The sequence below is a fragment of the Paroedura picta genome, chromosome 1, assembly GCF_049243985.1.
Source record: "Paroedura picta isolate Pp20150507F chromosome 1, Ppicta_v3.0, whole genome shotgun sequence".
Taxonomy (NCBI): Eukaryota; Metazoa; Chordata; class Lepidosauria; order Squamata; family Gekkonidae; genus Paroedura; species Paroedura picta.
The window spans coordinates 191355116-191370631 of NC_135369.1; the positions used below are offsets into that span (position 1 = coordinate 191355116).

A 15516-nucleotide genomic window follows, 5' to 3' on the forward strand; every position below is an offset into this window, starting at 1 on the left:
GAAGTTGAAAAAGGCTGCAATAGAATCATAGAGTCATAGAATCATAGAATCATAGAGTTGGGAGGGGCCATACAGGCCATCTAGTCCAACCCCCTGCTCAACGCAGGATTAGCCCTAAGCATCCTAAAGCATCCAAGAAAAGTGTGTATCCAACCTTTTCTTGAAGACTGCCAGTGAGGGGGAGCTCACCACCTCCTTAGGCAGCCTATTCCACTGCTGAACTACTCTGACTGTGAACATTTTTTTCCTGATATCTAGCCTATATCGTTGTACTTGAAGTTTAAACCCATTACTGTGTGTCCTCTCCTCTGCAGCCAACAGAAACAGCATCCTGCCCTCCTCCAAGTGACAACCTTTCAAATACTTAAAGAGGGCTATCATGTCCCCTCTCAACCTCCTTTTCTCCAGGCTGAACATTCCCAAGTCCCTCAACCTATCTTCATAGGGCTTGGTCCCTTGGCCCAGATCATCCTCGTCACTCTCCTCTGTACCCTTTCAGTTTTATCTACGTCCTTCTTGAAGTGAGGCCTCCAGAACTGCACACAGTACTCCAAGTGTGGTCTGACCAGTGCCGTATACAATGGGACTATGACATCTTGTGGTTTTCAGCCAGCTCCTGGAGTTCTTCTCATAGTCTGATCCTTGGTGCTTTACTCAGAGTGAAATCCCACTGTGTTCAATGGAGCTTACTCCTGTGGTGACCTGGGGAGTAAATAGGGTTGCCAGGCAGTGCTGTCAGAGGCCTCCCTTGGTCACTTCCCAGCTTCTCTCACTTTGAAAATCCCAAGGCCTAGAGTTCCCACTTGGGCAACAGAAGGCTGAGGAGATTAATTGCTACCCTTCCTTTCTTCTTTTGGTGTGAATAGCTGAGGCAGTTATAGAATACAGAGAAGTTAAAAAGCACACTGAGCATGGATGAAAAGGAAAACGCAATAAAACCTTTGTCTTCCCACCCCTGTACTGTGTGTACTCGAAAGATGGTTAAAATAGGGGCTATTTGTTCTTGAAGTTGCAAGTTTCAGAAATCAGATTCATGGTTTTAGGGCAGACTTTCTCAACCAGGGTTTCATGAAACCCTGGGGTTTCTTGATGGCCCTGGAAGAGTTTCCAGAACCCTTCTGATGTAGAATTCCACTGAGTATACCCATGAGAACTAGTGTGGTGCCCTGGTTAAGAGCAGTGGCCTCTAATCTGGAGAACAGGGTTAGAGTCCCACTCCTCCACAAGTTGCCAGCTTAGTGGCCTTGGGCCAGACAGTTCTCTCTCTCAGTCCCACCTGCCTCGCAGGGTGTCTGCCAATGGGAGAGGAAGGACAGCAACTATAAGCTGCTGTGAGACTCCTTTGGGTAGTAAAAAGTAGAATACCGTGAACCATCTCTTCATCTGTGCCTGACTCACACAACCATATCAATATTATTGAATGTCTTGTAGATGAAAAGCTGATACTCGGGGACAAACCATTTTGCCAGAATAGCGAATTCTTGGCTCGGGTGAAATTTAAACCAGGAGGGTTCTTAACTGACACCTTATTCATAAGATGTGAGGTGTGAAGGACCATGGCTCATGAGGAAGGATGGTAGCTCATTGGTAGAGCATCTAGTTGGCACGAAGTAGGTCCCGGGTTCAATCCCTGGCATTTCCAGTTAAAAGTATCAGGCAGGAGATAAAGGGAAAGGCCTCTGCCTGAGACTCTGTAGAACTGCCAGACTTAGTAGATGATACTGACTTTGACAGATGGATGGTCTGATTCACTAGACAACAGCTTTTTATTAGGGATGTGTGCCTCAGCTCAGCTCAGCCGCCTTTGCGATCACCGAAGCCCAAGGCAGTGTGTAGGAGGCCAGTGCCCTGGCATGGAGAGGAGGGGGCATGCCACCACCCGTCCTCTCCACGCCGTGGTGCTGGCCTCCTATGTGCCACCTCGGGCTTCGGGGATCGCCAAGGCGGCCAAGTCGAGCCAAGGCGCACATCCCTAGTGTGTATTCATGTGAGTGTGCTCTTCAGGCAGAGTGTGCCCTTTTGTGTTCATGAATGAATCACTAACCTCACTGGGATACTGCTGATAACTGATACTTGGGGAACCAGTTCCCCCTCATACAAGACACCTCGCTCAGATTGTTTCTGTACGAGCGATATCAATCAGATTTGCGTTTTTAAAGGGTCGACTTTTTTGTCCATTTCCACACTGAAATTTACTTCTGCAGCCAGAGTCCCAAACTGGCCCTGCATTTCCCTCCCAGCAAAGGAATCCCCAAGTGGGGTCTAACGGGATCTTATTTGGAGCCACTAATGCAGAAATGCATGCAGTCGGGCTTTTCCACATACCTGCCATTTAGGGACACCCCTTTCCTTGTCACTGTCTGCCCTCCCCCTCCCTCCCTCCCTCCCTTCCCAAAAAATCTGTCTTTTTAAAAATTAAAGGTGTTGTTACCCAAATTGCTGGGGAATCATGAATATAGCAAGAGGCAGGGGTAACACAGGATATTTTATTACCAATTTTTACGGGGTCCTTTCCCTGGAACAAACCCTTCTTAAATGAAGACAAGCTTACACTCAGGGGATTTATTTGGGGAAAATATTGGGATACACTCAAAACACACACAGAAGCAAAAACATACATACACAAAGTTCTACAGGGGGACAAGTTCACTAAATTCTACAGGGGGGACAAGATACTGCACCTTCCTTGGATCCAAGCAGCCAAGACACAGGGTTGACGACATCAGGGGTGGACAGGATGCCGGGTGTGGAGGGACAACACACACACGCGCGCGCACGCACGAACAGGGTGTGCGCAAGGCTTGATATAGTGTTTGAAATTCCCGGGCCAGCTCCAGAGACTGCCCACTAGGAGGTCCGTGATTGTTGATTGGTCTCTGATATTATGAGTACCTGATAGGTGGCTTGAACTGTGAGGTCACTAGAGTGGGAGGTGTGGAGTAATCTCGAGTAGAACAATACCTTGGCTAGGCGTAATATGTCGCTAATGGCCCTGTCTTTGTTTTATCAGGAAGGACAGGGGGAAGACATTTGGGGATAAGAGATGCTGCTAGGCAGAAATTACACTGGGCAAGAGAGACAAAAGAAGTTGCAGTTAGTACCTGGAAGGGATATTCCTTTCCTGTAGATAGTCTAATGGTCTTTGGCGGGGGGGGGGGTGATTTAGATAACGTGCACATTTAGCTCAGTCAGTTGGGCAAGGAGGAAATGGTCTAGTCCAGCTCAAACCAGATGGAAATCTGGCCTGGCTTTTCTAGGCAAGGGAAGAAATCTAGTGAAGCCCAAACAAGATGGAGACCTGGCCTGGCTTCCTAGGTTTCTTAAGGGGCCCTACTGACTCCATGGTCAGTCTCTGCCAGGCTGGTTTCTGTACCAACCTGCTTAGAGTCCAGTCATGGTCTTCTGTGCATGAAGGTGACTCTGTGTGAGGCACTCTTCCATTATGCTCTTTCTAAGTTTTTTTTTTTAAGCAAAAAAAAAAGTAAAAAATGTACTCAGGCCATGTTGGGAGAAAGGGGAGGAGATTAAGGGCACAGATTGGTGGGATTAACGGGCAGGCACCATTTTGCAAAGACACATTATTTGAAAAGAGAAAGGGAGCAAAACAGGGAGGCTGCTTCTGTCAGAAGCATGATACAAATTTTAGCCTTGGGAATAAGGGTAGGAAGGTCCAAATGCAGAAACGCTAGAGTCCACTCGCAGTATCCAAAGGAAATCCAAAGTGAGGCTAAAAGAAGATATATCTCCTAATGTGGAAACGGTCCCAGTAACCATTCCTCAAACACCTCACTCCCATGGAGAAAACCACAGTACAGTACACATGCTTTTTTGTTTTTTGTTTTTTGTTTAAGATCCAGCTTTATTAGCATTTTAAGATGAATTCCTTGGGGGGGGGGGACACCTAAGATAAAGTAGTCCTTTCTTTACCAAAAGATGACACATCTCTACTCGTATTTCATGGTCAGTTCATCCTTTTCTCATACCGAGTTAAAAAGACATTTCTGTCACTGGGTAGACGCAGAGGAGATGAGTCCTTTAGTTTTCAGGTGACATCTTGCCCTTTAAGTGGACAACGGATCAGATATCTTCCTCCCCCCACTGCAGTTACTGGTTCCAGTGGTATGGCAATATGGTTTGTGTTGGGTGTGGGTGTTAGCTGGTCTTTCAAAACTGAAATACAAACTCTCTTGGGTCTTATAAGCAGGCTGGTGGGTTATTTTTCCTCTCCCTTCCTCCACATTTTTTCCTGAGGCCTGCAGGCTGCTCTTCAAAGAAGGGGGAGGGATGCAGTGAGAGCTTTATTGTCTTTTCTGGACTGAGGCAGCTGAATGCCTGCCGCGCTTCTTGGGTACCACTGGCTGCTGGCTTGGCTGGTTATCAGCGGAGTCTTCTTGCAAGTGCTGCTCCAACTCCTTGGTCCTGGAGTTGGCGGGATTGGCAAAGTGGACAGAGTGTTTCTTGGACTGCTTCTCCTCAGGTGTTCCATCCAGCGTGGAAGTGCTAGCCATGCTGTAGAAAACCTCGTCTTCGTTTTTACGTGCTTTCCGTCGGCTTTTTTGAGGGACAGCGGTCCCTAGGTGGTTGGCCTGTTTCTTCCTACCTGTTTTCTTTAGAGTGCCATGCAAATACCTGGGGCGAATGCTACCACGTCGCTGCACTTTCCTCGGTCTGCCTACTCTCCCAGGCTTCCTACGATAGGTTCTTCTACTGTAGGTGCGTGTAGGATACCTGGTCTTGTGGCGCAAATACACACCATCCCGCAATCGCCTGTCGAAATACCTAGTGGTTGTATTTCTCCTCACTCGATAGCGACTCTTTGCAAATCTTATGGCCCGCTGGGTTCTTGTCTTCCTTCTTTGCCTGGAACGTAGCTGCTTGCGCCTTGTCTGGAGTTTCGGGGACCATGTCTGCCGCCGTGGCTTCCTCCTCCTCCAGTGGGTGGCCTTTCTGCCCCTACGGGCAGTGGCCATGTCTTGGTTGGTTTTGTTTTCCTCCCCCTCTGCTTCAGCCCCTCTGCAAATGATAGTGACCTCACTCCAACGTGCTGCTATATAATGTGAGGCATGCAAATAAATACTTGACTTGGCGTGTTGTGATTGGCTGGGCAGAACAATAGGCCAGAGAGATACCTCATAATGTCCGACTGTGAAGCTCCTGCCTCAGGGGAGGGTGGCCAGCCAGGTCCTTTCAGATGGCTCCATCTCTCAGGGCTTCCCCCATCCCAAGCTTGTGACATCAAATAAAAATTATCACAATAATGACGAGTTCTTTAATGACTCTGATGACCAGTGGCCATCTTTGAATCTCAAAAGCTTAGTTCATACCCCGACCCAGATCTTGTTTGTCTCTATGATGCTACTGGATCCAAACCTAAGTTTTCAAGTCATTTCAGTTCCTAAAAAAAAAAGAGATTTATTTAGTTCATCTGTTGGTTTTATGGATTGCCCCTCCCTGCAAGCAGACCCGGGGTGGTTCATAACAGACATTTCAGACATAAAACTACAGTTAAAACAATAAAACCTTGTAGTGCTCTGCTGTTCCTACACATTAATTAGTCAGTCTACCTTCTGGTCCACTTTACAATCAATATACAATATTATTATGCAGTTTAGTTTAGTGAATGGAGATGAATGGAGATTTTATGGGCTATTTTAGCTGTAGATTTTATGGGCTATTTTAGCTTGTTCCGGCCTCAACCAGAGGCCTGGTGGGATAGCGCCGTTTTGGAGGCCCTGCAGAACTTGGGAAGTCGTTCCGGGGCCCAGGTAGCAATGGGGAGCTTGTTCCACCAGACTGGGGCCATGACTGAAAGGCCCTGTCCCTAGCTGAGGCCAGATGCACTTCCCTTGGGCTGGAGAGCTCCTATAGTTCGGTATTGGAAGATCTTAAAGCTCTTCAGGGGACATACTGGGAGAGGTGGTTCCTTAGATACCCAGACCACGCATGTGTGGCTTGCTTGTTCAATATCCTGACAGTTTATTAATTTATTTATTTTTCAAAATGTTATACCCCCCCCCCCCCACCTTTCTGCCCTTATAAGGGCTACCGAGGTGGCTCACCAATGAAAAACATAACCAAAATTACAATTTAAAAGACGTTAAAAAAACACCTAACCAAAAAAACACAAACCAAATCCCACCCCCCACCCCCAATTTTTCCCTTAGTTCTTCATATCTTTGCAATGGGGAAGGTACTGAGAAAGAACTGACTGTACGAGAGCGTTGGATGTCTACATTGTGGGAGAATGTATGGGTATCCAAGAGAAACTCGGAAGCCCTATACCCCAGTTTTTGATTGACAAACCTCCCTCCAGTATATGTCAAGTACTCAAGTGGCTGTGCATACTTTTTAAAAAAGAGGGGAAAAGTGCTATAATGCAAATCTTTGCCAAGCAGGTTGCCAACTCCAGGTGGGGTTTGGAGCTCTCTTGGAATTACAGCTGATCTCCAAACAGCAGTTCCTCTAGAGAAAATGGCACTTTTGGACAATTGGCCCTAGGGCATTATATCAGGGATGTCCAGATGTCAGTGGTTCTCCAGATGTCCATGGACTACAGTTCCCACGAGCCCCTCTCCCATCTGGAGAGCCACTGTTTGGACACCCTTGCATTATACCATGCTGAGGTCCTGCCTCACTTCAAACCTTGCTCTATCTAGCCTTCATCCTGCAGGAGCTTCCCATCCTAGAGCTACCAGGTAACCCACTGCCTGGTGAGGTCTATAGTTCGCCTGGAATTGCTCTTAATCTTCCTAATTAGAGATTAATGCCCCCAGAGGAAACAGCAGCTTCATAAGGTGGGTTTTGTGGCATCATATTCCTGCTGTCATTTCCCAAGCCCCACCACCAGGCATTGGAAGTTAGGGTTGCCAGTTTCCAGGTGGTGACTGGAGAGCTCCTAGTATTCCAATGGATTACCAGGTGACGGAGATCAGTTCACCTGGAGAAAATGATCACTTTGGAAGATGGACTCTGTGACATTAAACCCCATTAAAATTCCTTCAGTCCCCTCCTTCTTAGGCTACATACCCCCAAATCTCCACATGTTTACCAATCTAGAGCTGGCAACCTTATTTATTTAGAGAGGTGCACCCTGATTTTCTGTGGAGATGCCAAGGGGCTTGGAACTTCATTTTGCCCTGTTCCAAAGGGAGGGTTACTGGCCCAAGGTCACTCAGCAGCCATCGCTGGCAGAGTGGGGATTCTAACCATGGTCTCCTAGATCTTAGTCCAACACTCTAACCCAGCCTTTTTCAACCTTTTGACCATGGAGTAGCCCCTGAAATATTTTTCAGCTTTTGAGAAGCCTGGGTCAGAAGAACTGGGTCAGAGGTGCAGCTGAGTTCATTAGGCAGCATATAGAAGAAAGGCTTGGGAAGCCCTGGGGAGTTCACATGAACCTCCAGGGATCCAGGAAGACACTGTTGGAAATCCCTGTTCTAACCACCACACCACATTGACATGGCGAATTCTCTTAGAGAGCAGTCGCTCCTGTCTTAGAATTTGAAGGCTCCTGTCTTAGAATTTGTTGTTGGACCCAAAGGATGACTTAGTAGCATATGGGAGATTAACAGAATAGTCAGCGGCTAGGGGTAGCTCTGAGGTAAAAGGGCATCCTTTTTTCTAAATCTAAATCAATGGTTCTCAACCTCCCTAATGCCGCAACCCTTTAGGGTTGCTGAGGCTGCCATGGCCTCGGCAACCCAAAGGGGATCGCGGCATTAAGAAGGAAAGGGGAAAAGGAGGGAGGAAGGGGGAAGGAAGGAAAGGCAACATAGGCTTGAATGCAACATAGGCAATGCTGGGCTGTTTCCCCTGTCCGCCCAGTGGTGCCCCTCCTACCTGCCGGTGCAGCCACCTGAGTGGGAGTTCTGAAGGTGGCTTGGATGAGGCCTGGGCATTTCCCCCGCCTGCCCGCAGCCACCCGAGTGGGAGGTTTAAAGGTGGTGCAGGTGAGGCCTGGCTGTACCTCTTCTTGCTTGCGCGCGCAGCCATCCAAGTGCAAGGCTTGGAGGTAGATGTGGGCCACATGCAGGCGGGAAGCCGGCGGCAAAGCCTTGTATTGTGGCCCCCCCTCTCTCCCAGGCCCTCTTCCTTGCCTCCCCAGGGAGGCGGCCCCCCACCCACAGTGCCTAGGCTCTTCACTCCCACTGTCCAATCTCTGATCCAGCCCCCCTCTTTCTTACTCTTGTACCAAATTCAGAGGTATGGTGACAATATATGCTGGCTGGAATCCAAAACTCTATTTTTTCTTTGAAGCTACTTTTCAAGAATAAAAGACAGATAGCGCTGGCATTTAGGGCCCTTAATTTCCATAACAACGTGGAAATTTGGAACCAGTTTGCCCTACATTTTGCTGATATGTTACACACAAGATGGAGGGAAAGACTTCAGGGGATCTGAAGTGAGGAGGCATTAATTAGCTCACATTCCTCATCTAGTTGTCTCTGATCTAACACTTGTAGTATTGACTGTTGACTGGTAAAATGCCGTGGTGGATGGACCATTACTTTGACCTCATGTTTCAGATGCTTAAGGGGGATTAACTCCTAAATTCATTCATAGATTTTACAGGGTAGAGTTGCCAGTCAATGGGAGTTGACCTGGGAGCAACATGACGCCACTGTAGTATTCATGGAAATTCTGTGGTAAAATCATGGAGTTTCTGCTGAATCCTTGAGTGCCACGGTGTCATTTCTGGGTTCTCTCTGGAGATGACACCACGCAATAGAACTAAAAGCAATTTTCTCATTTTTTGTCTTGCTGCCCTACTGAATGGCAGTAGGGATCAGGAGTCTGCTGGTGGTAGGTATTCTGCTAGAGTGGAAGACCTCACAATCGTATTGTATGGACAGGAAACACAACAACTGCAGTGGTTGCCAGTTGTTTACCAGGTCCAGTTCAAGATATTGTTTTTGACCTTTAATGCCATTCGCAGTCTGGGCCCAGTGTACCTGAGAGACTAACTCCCTGTGCCCTTCACTCTGTGGGTTCAAAGTGGTTGGTGGTCTCTGGCCCATGTGATGTGTGCCCGGCTTCGACCAGGGCCTGAGCCTTTTTGGTTGTGGCCCCTACCTGGTGGAATAAGCTCCCAGAACAGCTAAGGGTCCTGTCAGAGCTGTCTCAGTTCTGCGGGCCTGTAAGATGGAGCTCTTTCACCAGGCATTCAGTTAAGGCTGGGCCAAGGAAGATCTTTTGGGCTCCTCCAACCTTCTCTGTCTACACTCCGGAGGTGTAGGGTTGAAGGGGAGGAGGCTTTGGGGCTGTCCCTTTGCCTGCCCCGAAGCCCCGGAGTTGGGCGGGGGGCACCCGGAGGGGGAAGGCTTCGGGGCGGGCAAAGGGACAGCCCTGTCCCTTTGCCCACCCTGAAGCCCCTGAGTCGGACGGGAGGCGGGTGGGGGGGAAGATGCCCCGCCCTCAACCAGCCAGCAGACCCTTCACCACCCCCACACCCTCCTTCCTGTGCTCTGGCACCACTTCCCCCCCCCCCAAAACTCCCACCCGCCCATCTCTACGCCAGACTCTTCCCCTGCCACCCCCCTACAACGCGCCCCCCTCATCCGCCTTGCGTACCCTTCACCTTCCCCCTTCCTTCTCCCCTGCCTTTTCATTGCACCTTCCTTCCTTCCTTCCTTCCTTCCTTCCTTCCTTCCTTCCTTCCTTCCTTCCTTCCTTCCTTCCTTCCTCTCCTTTCTGTCTCTCTCTCTCTGCCTCTCTCTGCCACTTTCTCTGCCTCTCCCTCTTTCTTTCTTTCTTTCTTTCTTTCTTTCTTTCTTTCTTTCTTTCTTTCTTTCTTTCTTTCTTTCTTTCTTTCTTTCTTTCTTTCTTTCTTTCTTCCTTCCTTCCTTCCTTCCTTCCTTCCTTCCTTCCTTCCTTCCTTCCTTCCTTCCGTCCGTCCGTCCGTCCGTCCGTCCGTCTCTCCCTCCCTCCCTCCCTCCCTCCCTCCCTCCCTCCAAACCCAGGACTTCTAAGCAATACACTCTACCATCAGACCATACTAGCACCCGCTGTATTTGGCTTACAGTGGGCTTGATTTCTAGTCAGCTAATAAATGGAATAATAAAATAAATTCATACATCTACTTATGAGCCATTCCGAGGTGCTCACGAGCTAGATATTATGGGTTGTGTCTACATTAATATTTCCATGGGTGAAAAGGCTTTTTCCAATGGGATAAAATCTTCTGGCCTCCTGGCAGGGAGAAGGTGAAAAATTCATACTCTGTGGCTGGACGTCCACATGCCTGCTGAGACATTACTGGGGACCCAAGCCCATCTCTAGGTTAAAGCCAAACACCTTCTGCCCTTTGCTCATCATCTCACAACTGCCGCTTCTTTTAAAACAGGTTGAGGTCGCCTCTATTCCTGATGGAATTCTTGGAGGCCCGACAAACTGGGAAGAAAACGGGAGCCGGCCTTGGAACCTGAAATCTGAGAAATTTGAATTAACGGGTGGTTCCATGTACTATTTGGAAGCAGTGCATCATGGGAAATCCCCAAGCAGAGGAATGAGAATTGGGGTCCAAGTGCACAATACTTGGCTGAATCCTGATGTGGTGAATACTTACCGTAGAGAGAGGCACGAAATAGTTGCCCATTCATCCAGGCTTCCAGAGATACAGGTCAGTGTTGCGGTGATGCTCTGAGTCACACATTTCTGGAGGTGTTTCCCCCTCTGCCTGTGTGAGAACAGATTTCTTCAGGGTAATTGTCAGTGAGACAAGTAGGAGACACCACCAAACCTCTCATACTTTCCCACAGAAGCTATCTGCTTGTTCCGCGGTTGGACTTCGGGTTCAGGTTGCATATAGGTCCTACCTCACTTTCATCTCCGTGCTTTTGGCAAATTGGCTTCTAGCCCACAAAGCTTCTGCCACATTCAATTAGGTCCATAAGCTGCCACATGTCCCTTCCCTCCAAATTCGGGCTGCCAGCCTCCAATTGGTACAGGCAAAACGAGAATGACCTATCAGTGGAGCCTGCAGGCAAGAAGCAAAGAAACTGCCACACAGGCTGATATTGTGCAAAACTTGTATCTTTACTTCTGAGTATACACTTCTTAGAGTGCAAACAGTGGAAAAATAAATAAGGCCAAAACATGTACTGGTTATATAAACCTTATATATTTACTCATAAAGCTTCTGATGATAATATAGTAAAATTACTGTTACTTATATTTTTTATGTGGAAATACATCTACTGGCTGTCATGAACCCTGATTCATGCCCCCTCTCTTGGTATGTATCTACTGGTGCCCTCCAGGCCAAGGGTCGTAACACTATAAATCCTGTTCCTAGTTCCTAGCCTCCTCTGCCTTCCACTGAAGTTCTCAGTGGGGCTCTGTTATCTATCAGTTTGGATCAATAGAATCAGAGTCCAGTAGCACCTTTAAGATCAACAAAGATTTATGATGTTTTAAATTGTATTATAACAAATGACCATATTCTTTTGGTCTTTTATGTATTAACTTTGTATAACTTGGTCTGAACGACTGTAATAAAGTTTGATACTGTGAGAGGTGCATACTCAGAAGTAAAGATACAGGTTTTGCACTGCACAAGCCAGTCAGTTTCTTTGCCTCTTGGCTGGAGATCTCCCTGCCTTACATCAGGCAACAGAGATCAGCTCACCTGGGGACAATGGTGCTTTGGAAGGTGAACTCTATGTATGGCATAAGACCCCACTGAAGTCCCTCCTCTCCCCAAACTCACTGTTCTCAGGCTCAACCCCTAAAAGGTTTCAAGGGTTCTCCAACCATATTCCAAATTCCTTCCCCACCAGCAGTATATGTTGAGTTGTCTTTTATATAGCTTTGGCTTCCCCTCTTCCTGTTTTCCCCAGAAGAAATGGAAGGGTGGGGGGGGGATTTCTCCCCGTTTTGGGCTGGTTCTTGGGCACAGCACACTGTACACGGAGAAGCCAGAAATGAAAAAGTACTCCCTTGCAGTACTATTTCTGGTTGGGATAACAGGTGGGGAGCAGGCAAGAGTCTTTCTTCCTCCCAGCATATTTGGGCTTCTCTTTATTTTTAAATAGATCAGGGGTGTCAAACTATGGCTGTCCAGAAGCTCATGGACTACAATTACTACCAGCCCCTGCCAGCACTGGCAGGAGCTGATGGTAATGGTAGTCCATAGACATCTGAAGAGCTGCACTTCCCTGCAACTGTTGTGGGGCTGCTGGGAGAGAGAGTCTGTAAAGTTGTAATGTCTGGTTTGGCTTTGAGATTCAGCACTTCTGGTTCAATCCAGTATTTGATGACTTCCAGAATACAGACAGAATTTCCTTATACAACACTGGACAGATCAGTATTCTCCAAGTCTCCAGGCAAAGTTTTGCATCTAGCCCCCTGCATTGATGCACCTGATAAATAAGTGTTCCGTTTTGATTCCCAGATGCTGACGTTATCCGGTTCAGGACGATTCAGTCTTGCCTGGAACAATGTAACCAGCAACGTCATGTCAACAAATGTTACTGCTAAACAAGTATGTCTTTCAAGTCCAAAAGACACTTGGGATTTTGGGATTTCCTAGGGAAGCTCTCACCTTAGGGAAATTTTTTATCTTTCCCTCTATTGGTGCCTTTTGGCAGTAGGTGAAAAGCTTTTTGTTCTGTTTGAAGAATTAGTTGGTTTTTAACACTTAGTATTGAGGAAGACATGGTTAGAGAGTTTATCCCTGCTAACAATTAAAAAAAGAAGTATCAATAAAACATTCCCCAAAAACAATGAAGTTGATGTGTTTCTTGTGTTATGATTTTGTCCAGATAGGATTGTCTTGTCAGCAGAGCATGCAAGGATTAGAGCAGGCTTTTTAAACCAGGGTTTTGTGAAACCCTGGGGTTTCTTGATGGCCCTGGAGGGGTTTCCTGAATGGGTAGGAGTTAATTCATTTATACTGGTAAACAGACAAAGGCCAAGAGTGCTCCTGGTGGGCATTGGATACAGCTATGCTTCCCAATTATGTTCTGCACAACTGTGTCACTTCTGGGGTTTCTTGAAGCCTGAATGTTTCTAAGTTTCTCAATGGCGAAAAAACAGGGAAGGGTTGGGTTAGAGCAGGGGTAGTCAAACTGCGGCCCTCCAGATGTCCATGGACTACAATTCCCAGGAGCCCCTGCCAGCGAATGCTGGCAGGGGCTCCTGGGAATTGTAGTCCATGGACATCTGGAGGGCCACAGTTTGACTACCCCTGGGTTAGAGGAATGAGACAAAACAGCAACACTGATCCCTTGGGATTGTTTCTGCTGGACTTTGCTATTGTATCTCTGTACTGGCAGCACACTGGCCTCCTTTCCATTTCATCCTGTGGCTGGGAAATGGGGAACCATTGCAGCTGTGTCCTTCAGCCTTCTCGCTAGCTTAGTTTGGTTCACTGCCCATTCTCAAAGCCTTCTGGCCTTGTTCCCTGTGCAATGTGTTGAACTGTTTGCTCCAATTTTTTACAGGTCCAGGAAGCACTAGAAGATCTTCTTTCAATAAAGTGTGAAATGAAGCGATCATCAGCCAACATCCTTCTTCAGACTGGATTTGAGCACGGTAACTTAGATAGTATGTGTTTCAATTTGTGCATTTGTTTCAACCTCACAGGTAGTTATTTTAGCAGAATGCTTTTCCAGACTTGGGCACGGACAGTAATAATGTCTTGATATTGTCCTCTGAAAATTTTATTTGAATTCTCTACAGGTGGGAAGAAATTCTGGAGAATTACATGTCTCCTTGTCTTTGGAGATGCATGGACATGTAGAATTTCCATTTTTTGGGAATTCTTTCATATTTATGAAACTGTTGTCTCTCTCCTCATTCTCACTCCAATAATACATATTCAGATTATTCCTCTATACCAGAATGATACAAGTTTTACACTTGTGTTTTGCTGGTATTTCTCTCTGTGGCATTAAGCCTTGGGGAGGGATTAGCAATCAACATGTTTTTATTTGAAAAATTTATTTTATTTATTTTTAAATTTATTATTAGATTTATATCCCATCCCTCCTGACAATGTCGGCTCAGGGCGGCTTACAGAATAAAAGGCCAATAGCCACATAACCAGAGCCTCTTGTGGCGCAGAGTGGTAAGGCAGCTGTCTGAAAGCTTTGCCCATGAGGCTGGGAGTTCAATCCCAGCAGCCGGCTCAAGGTTGACTCAGCCTTCCATCCTTCCAAGGTCGGTGAAATGAGTACCCAGCTTGCTGGGGGGTAAACGGTAATGACTGGGGAAGGCACTGGCAAACCACCCCGTATTGAGTCTGCCATGAAAACGCTAGAGGGCGTCACCCCAAGGGTCAGACATGACTCGGTGCTTGCACAGGGGATACCTTTATCTTTACCTTTACCACATAACCATAAAACAATAAAATCAACAGTCCCCTTCATCTCTTCCCTTAACAAATTTAAACAATTAAACAACAAGCAACAATAAGATGGCAATCTAAAACCCAAGAATACTCCAGTAACTTCCCTGCTCCCAAATCCTACCACCAACGTGGCTCAGAATGGTATATACCAGTAGTCAGAAATTTCTTGCCATGCATCTAATGCTAGGCACTTTACATGTGGTGGGACCCTCAGATCGTAACTCCAGTCTTGCCCCAGCCTCAAAAAAAAATATTGCAAAAACCTTTTTCTGGGTCTTAGCTGATTATTAAAAAACAAAAACAAAACATTCTATTATCCTTCTGTAAGGAGATGGAAGTCCAAGAAGGTTGGGAGTTTCTCAAAAGTAAAACACTGAAGGCATAATCACAGACAATTCCCTTGAGAAAAAAAACTGGGAGGAACCTAAAGAAATTAGGATGGCTCCATAAACAGCTTTCAAATGAATTGAATAATAAAAAAGTCTCATTTAGGAAAAGGAAGGAGGACCTTATAACCAAGGAGGAATATAAACAATGCTTATAGGGAGAGTGTTATAAAAGCTAAAGCTCAGTATGAGCTTAGGCTAGCAAGAAATGCTAAAGACAACAAGAAAGGGTTCTTTAGTTATATTCAAAGTAAGAAAAAGAATAGGGACATGGTAGGACCATTGCGGGGACCAGAAAGTGACAATGTAACATGTGATGAAGAAAGGGCTGAACTGCTCATTTCCTACTTCTCCTCATCTTGTGAGGGGGATCATCCTCAAAATGGCAAAATCATTTCATTTGATAAGGGATGGGATTGTGGCCTAGGATCACTGTGTTTTTGTTAGTTGCAAAGTCATGTCTGACCCATTGCGACCCCATGGACAATGATCCTCAGGCCTTCTTGGAAGGCCTGGAGGATCACTGTAGGGTTAGTCTATAAACATCTAGTTTCTTTAAATGAAACAATATCTTCTAAGCCAGATGAATTACATCCAAGGGTACTAAAAGAACTTGCATATATAATTTCTGAGTCTCTGTCCATTGTTTTTGACAATTCTTGGAGAACAGGTGAAGTGCCAAAAGATTGGATGTTGTCCCTATCTTCAAGAAGGGGAAAAAGGAGGATCTGCCTAACTACAAACCTACCAGCTTGATGTCTATAGCAAAATTTTAGAATA

General features: G+C 46.6%; 1 protein-coding gene across 2 annotated transcripts in view; it reads left to right on the forward strand.

Moving 5' to 3' along the window:
• PKHD1 (PKHD1 ciliary IPT domain containing fibrocystin/polyductin) overlaps positions 1 to 15516 on the forward strand; it is a 454238-nt gene that overhangs the window by 53403 nt on the left and 385319 nt on the right. The window contains exons 16-18 of one of the 2 annotated variants that reach the window (XM_077315063.1): positions 10343 to 10618; positions 12392 to 12481; positions 13443 to 13545. In XM_077315063.1, the coding sequence (XP_077171178.1) occupies positions 10343 to 10618; positions 12392 to 12481; positions 13443 to 13545 (469 nt within the window). The remainder of the gene's footprint in view (positions 1 to 10342; positions 10619 to 12391; positions 12482 to 13442; positions 13546 to 15516) is intronic. The other variant, XM_077315054.1, reaches the window with a different exon arrangement.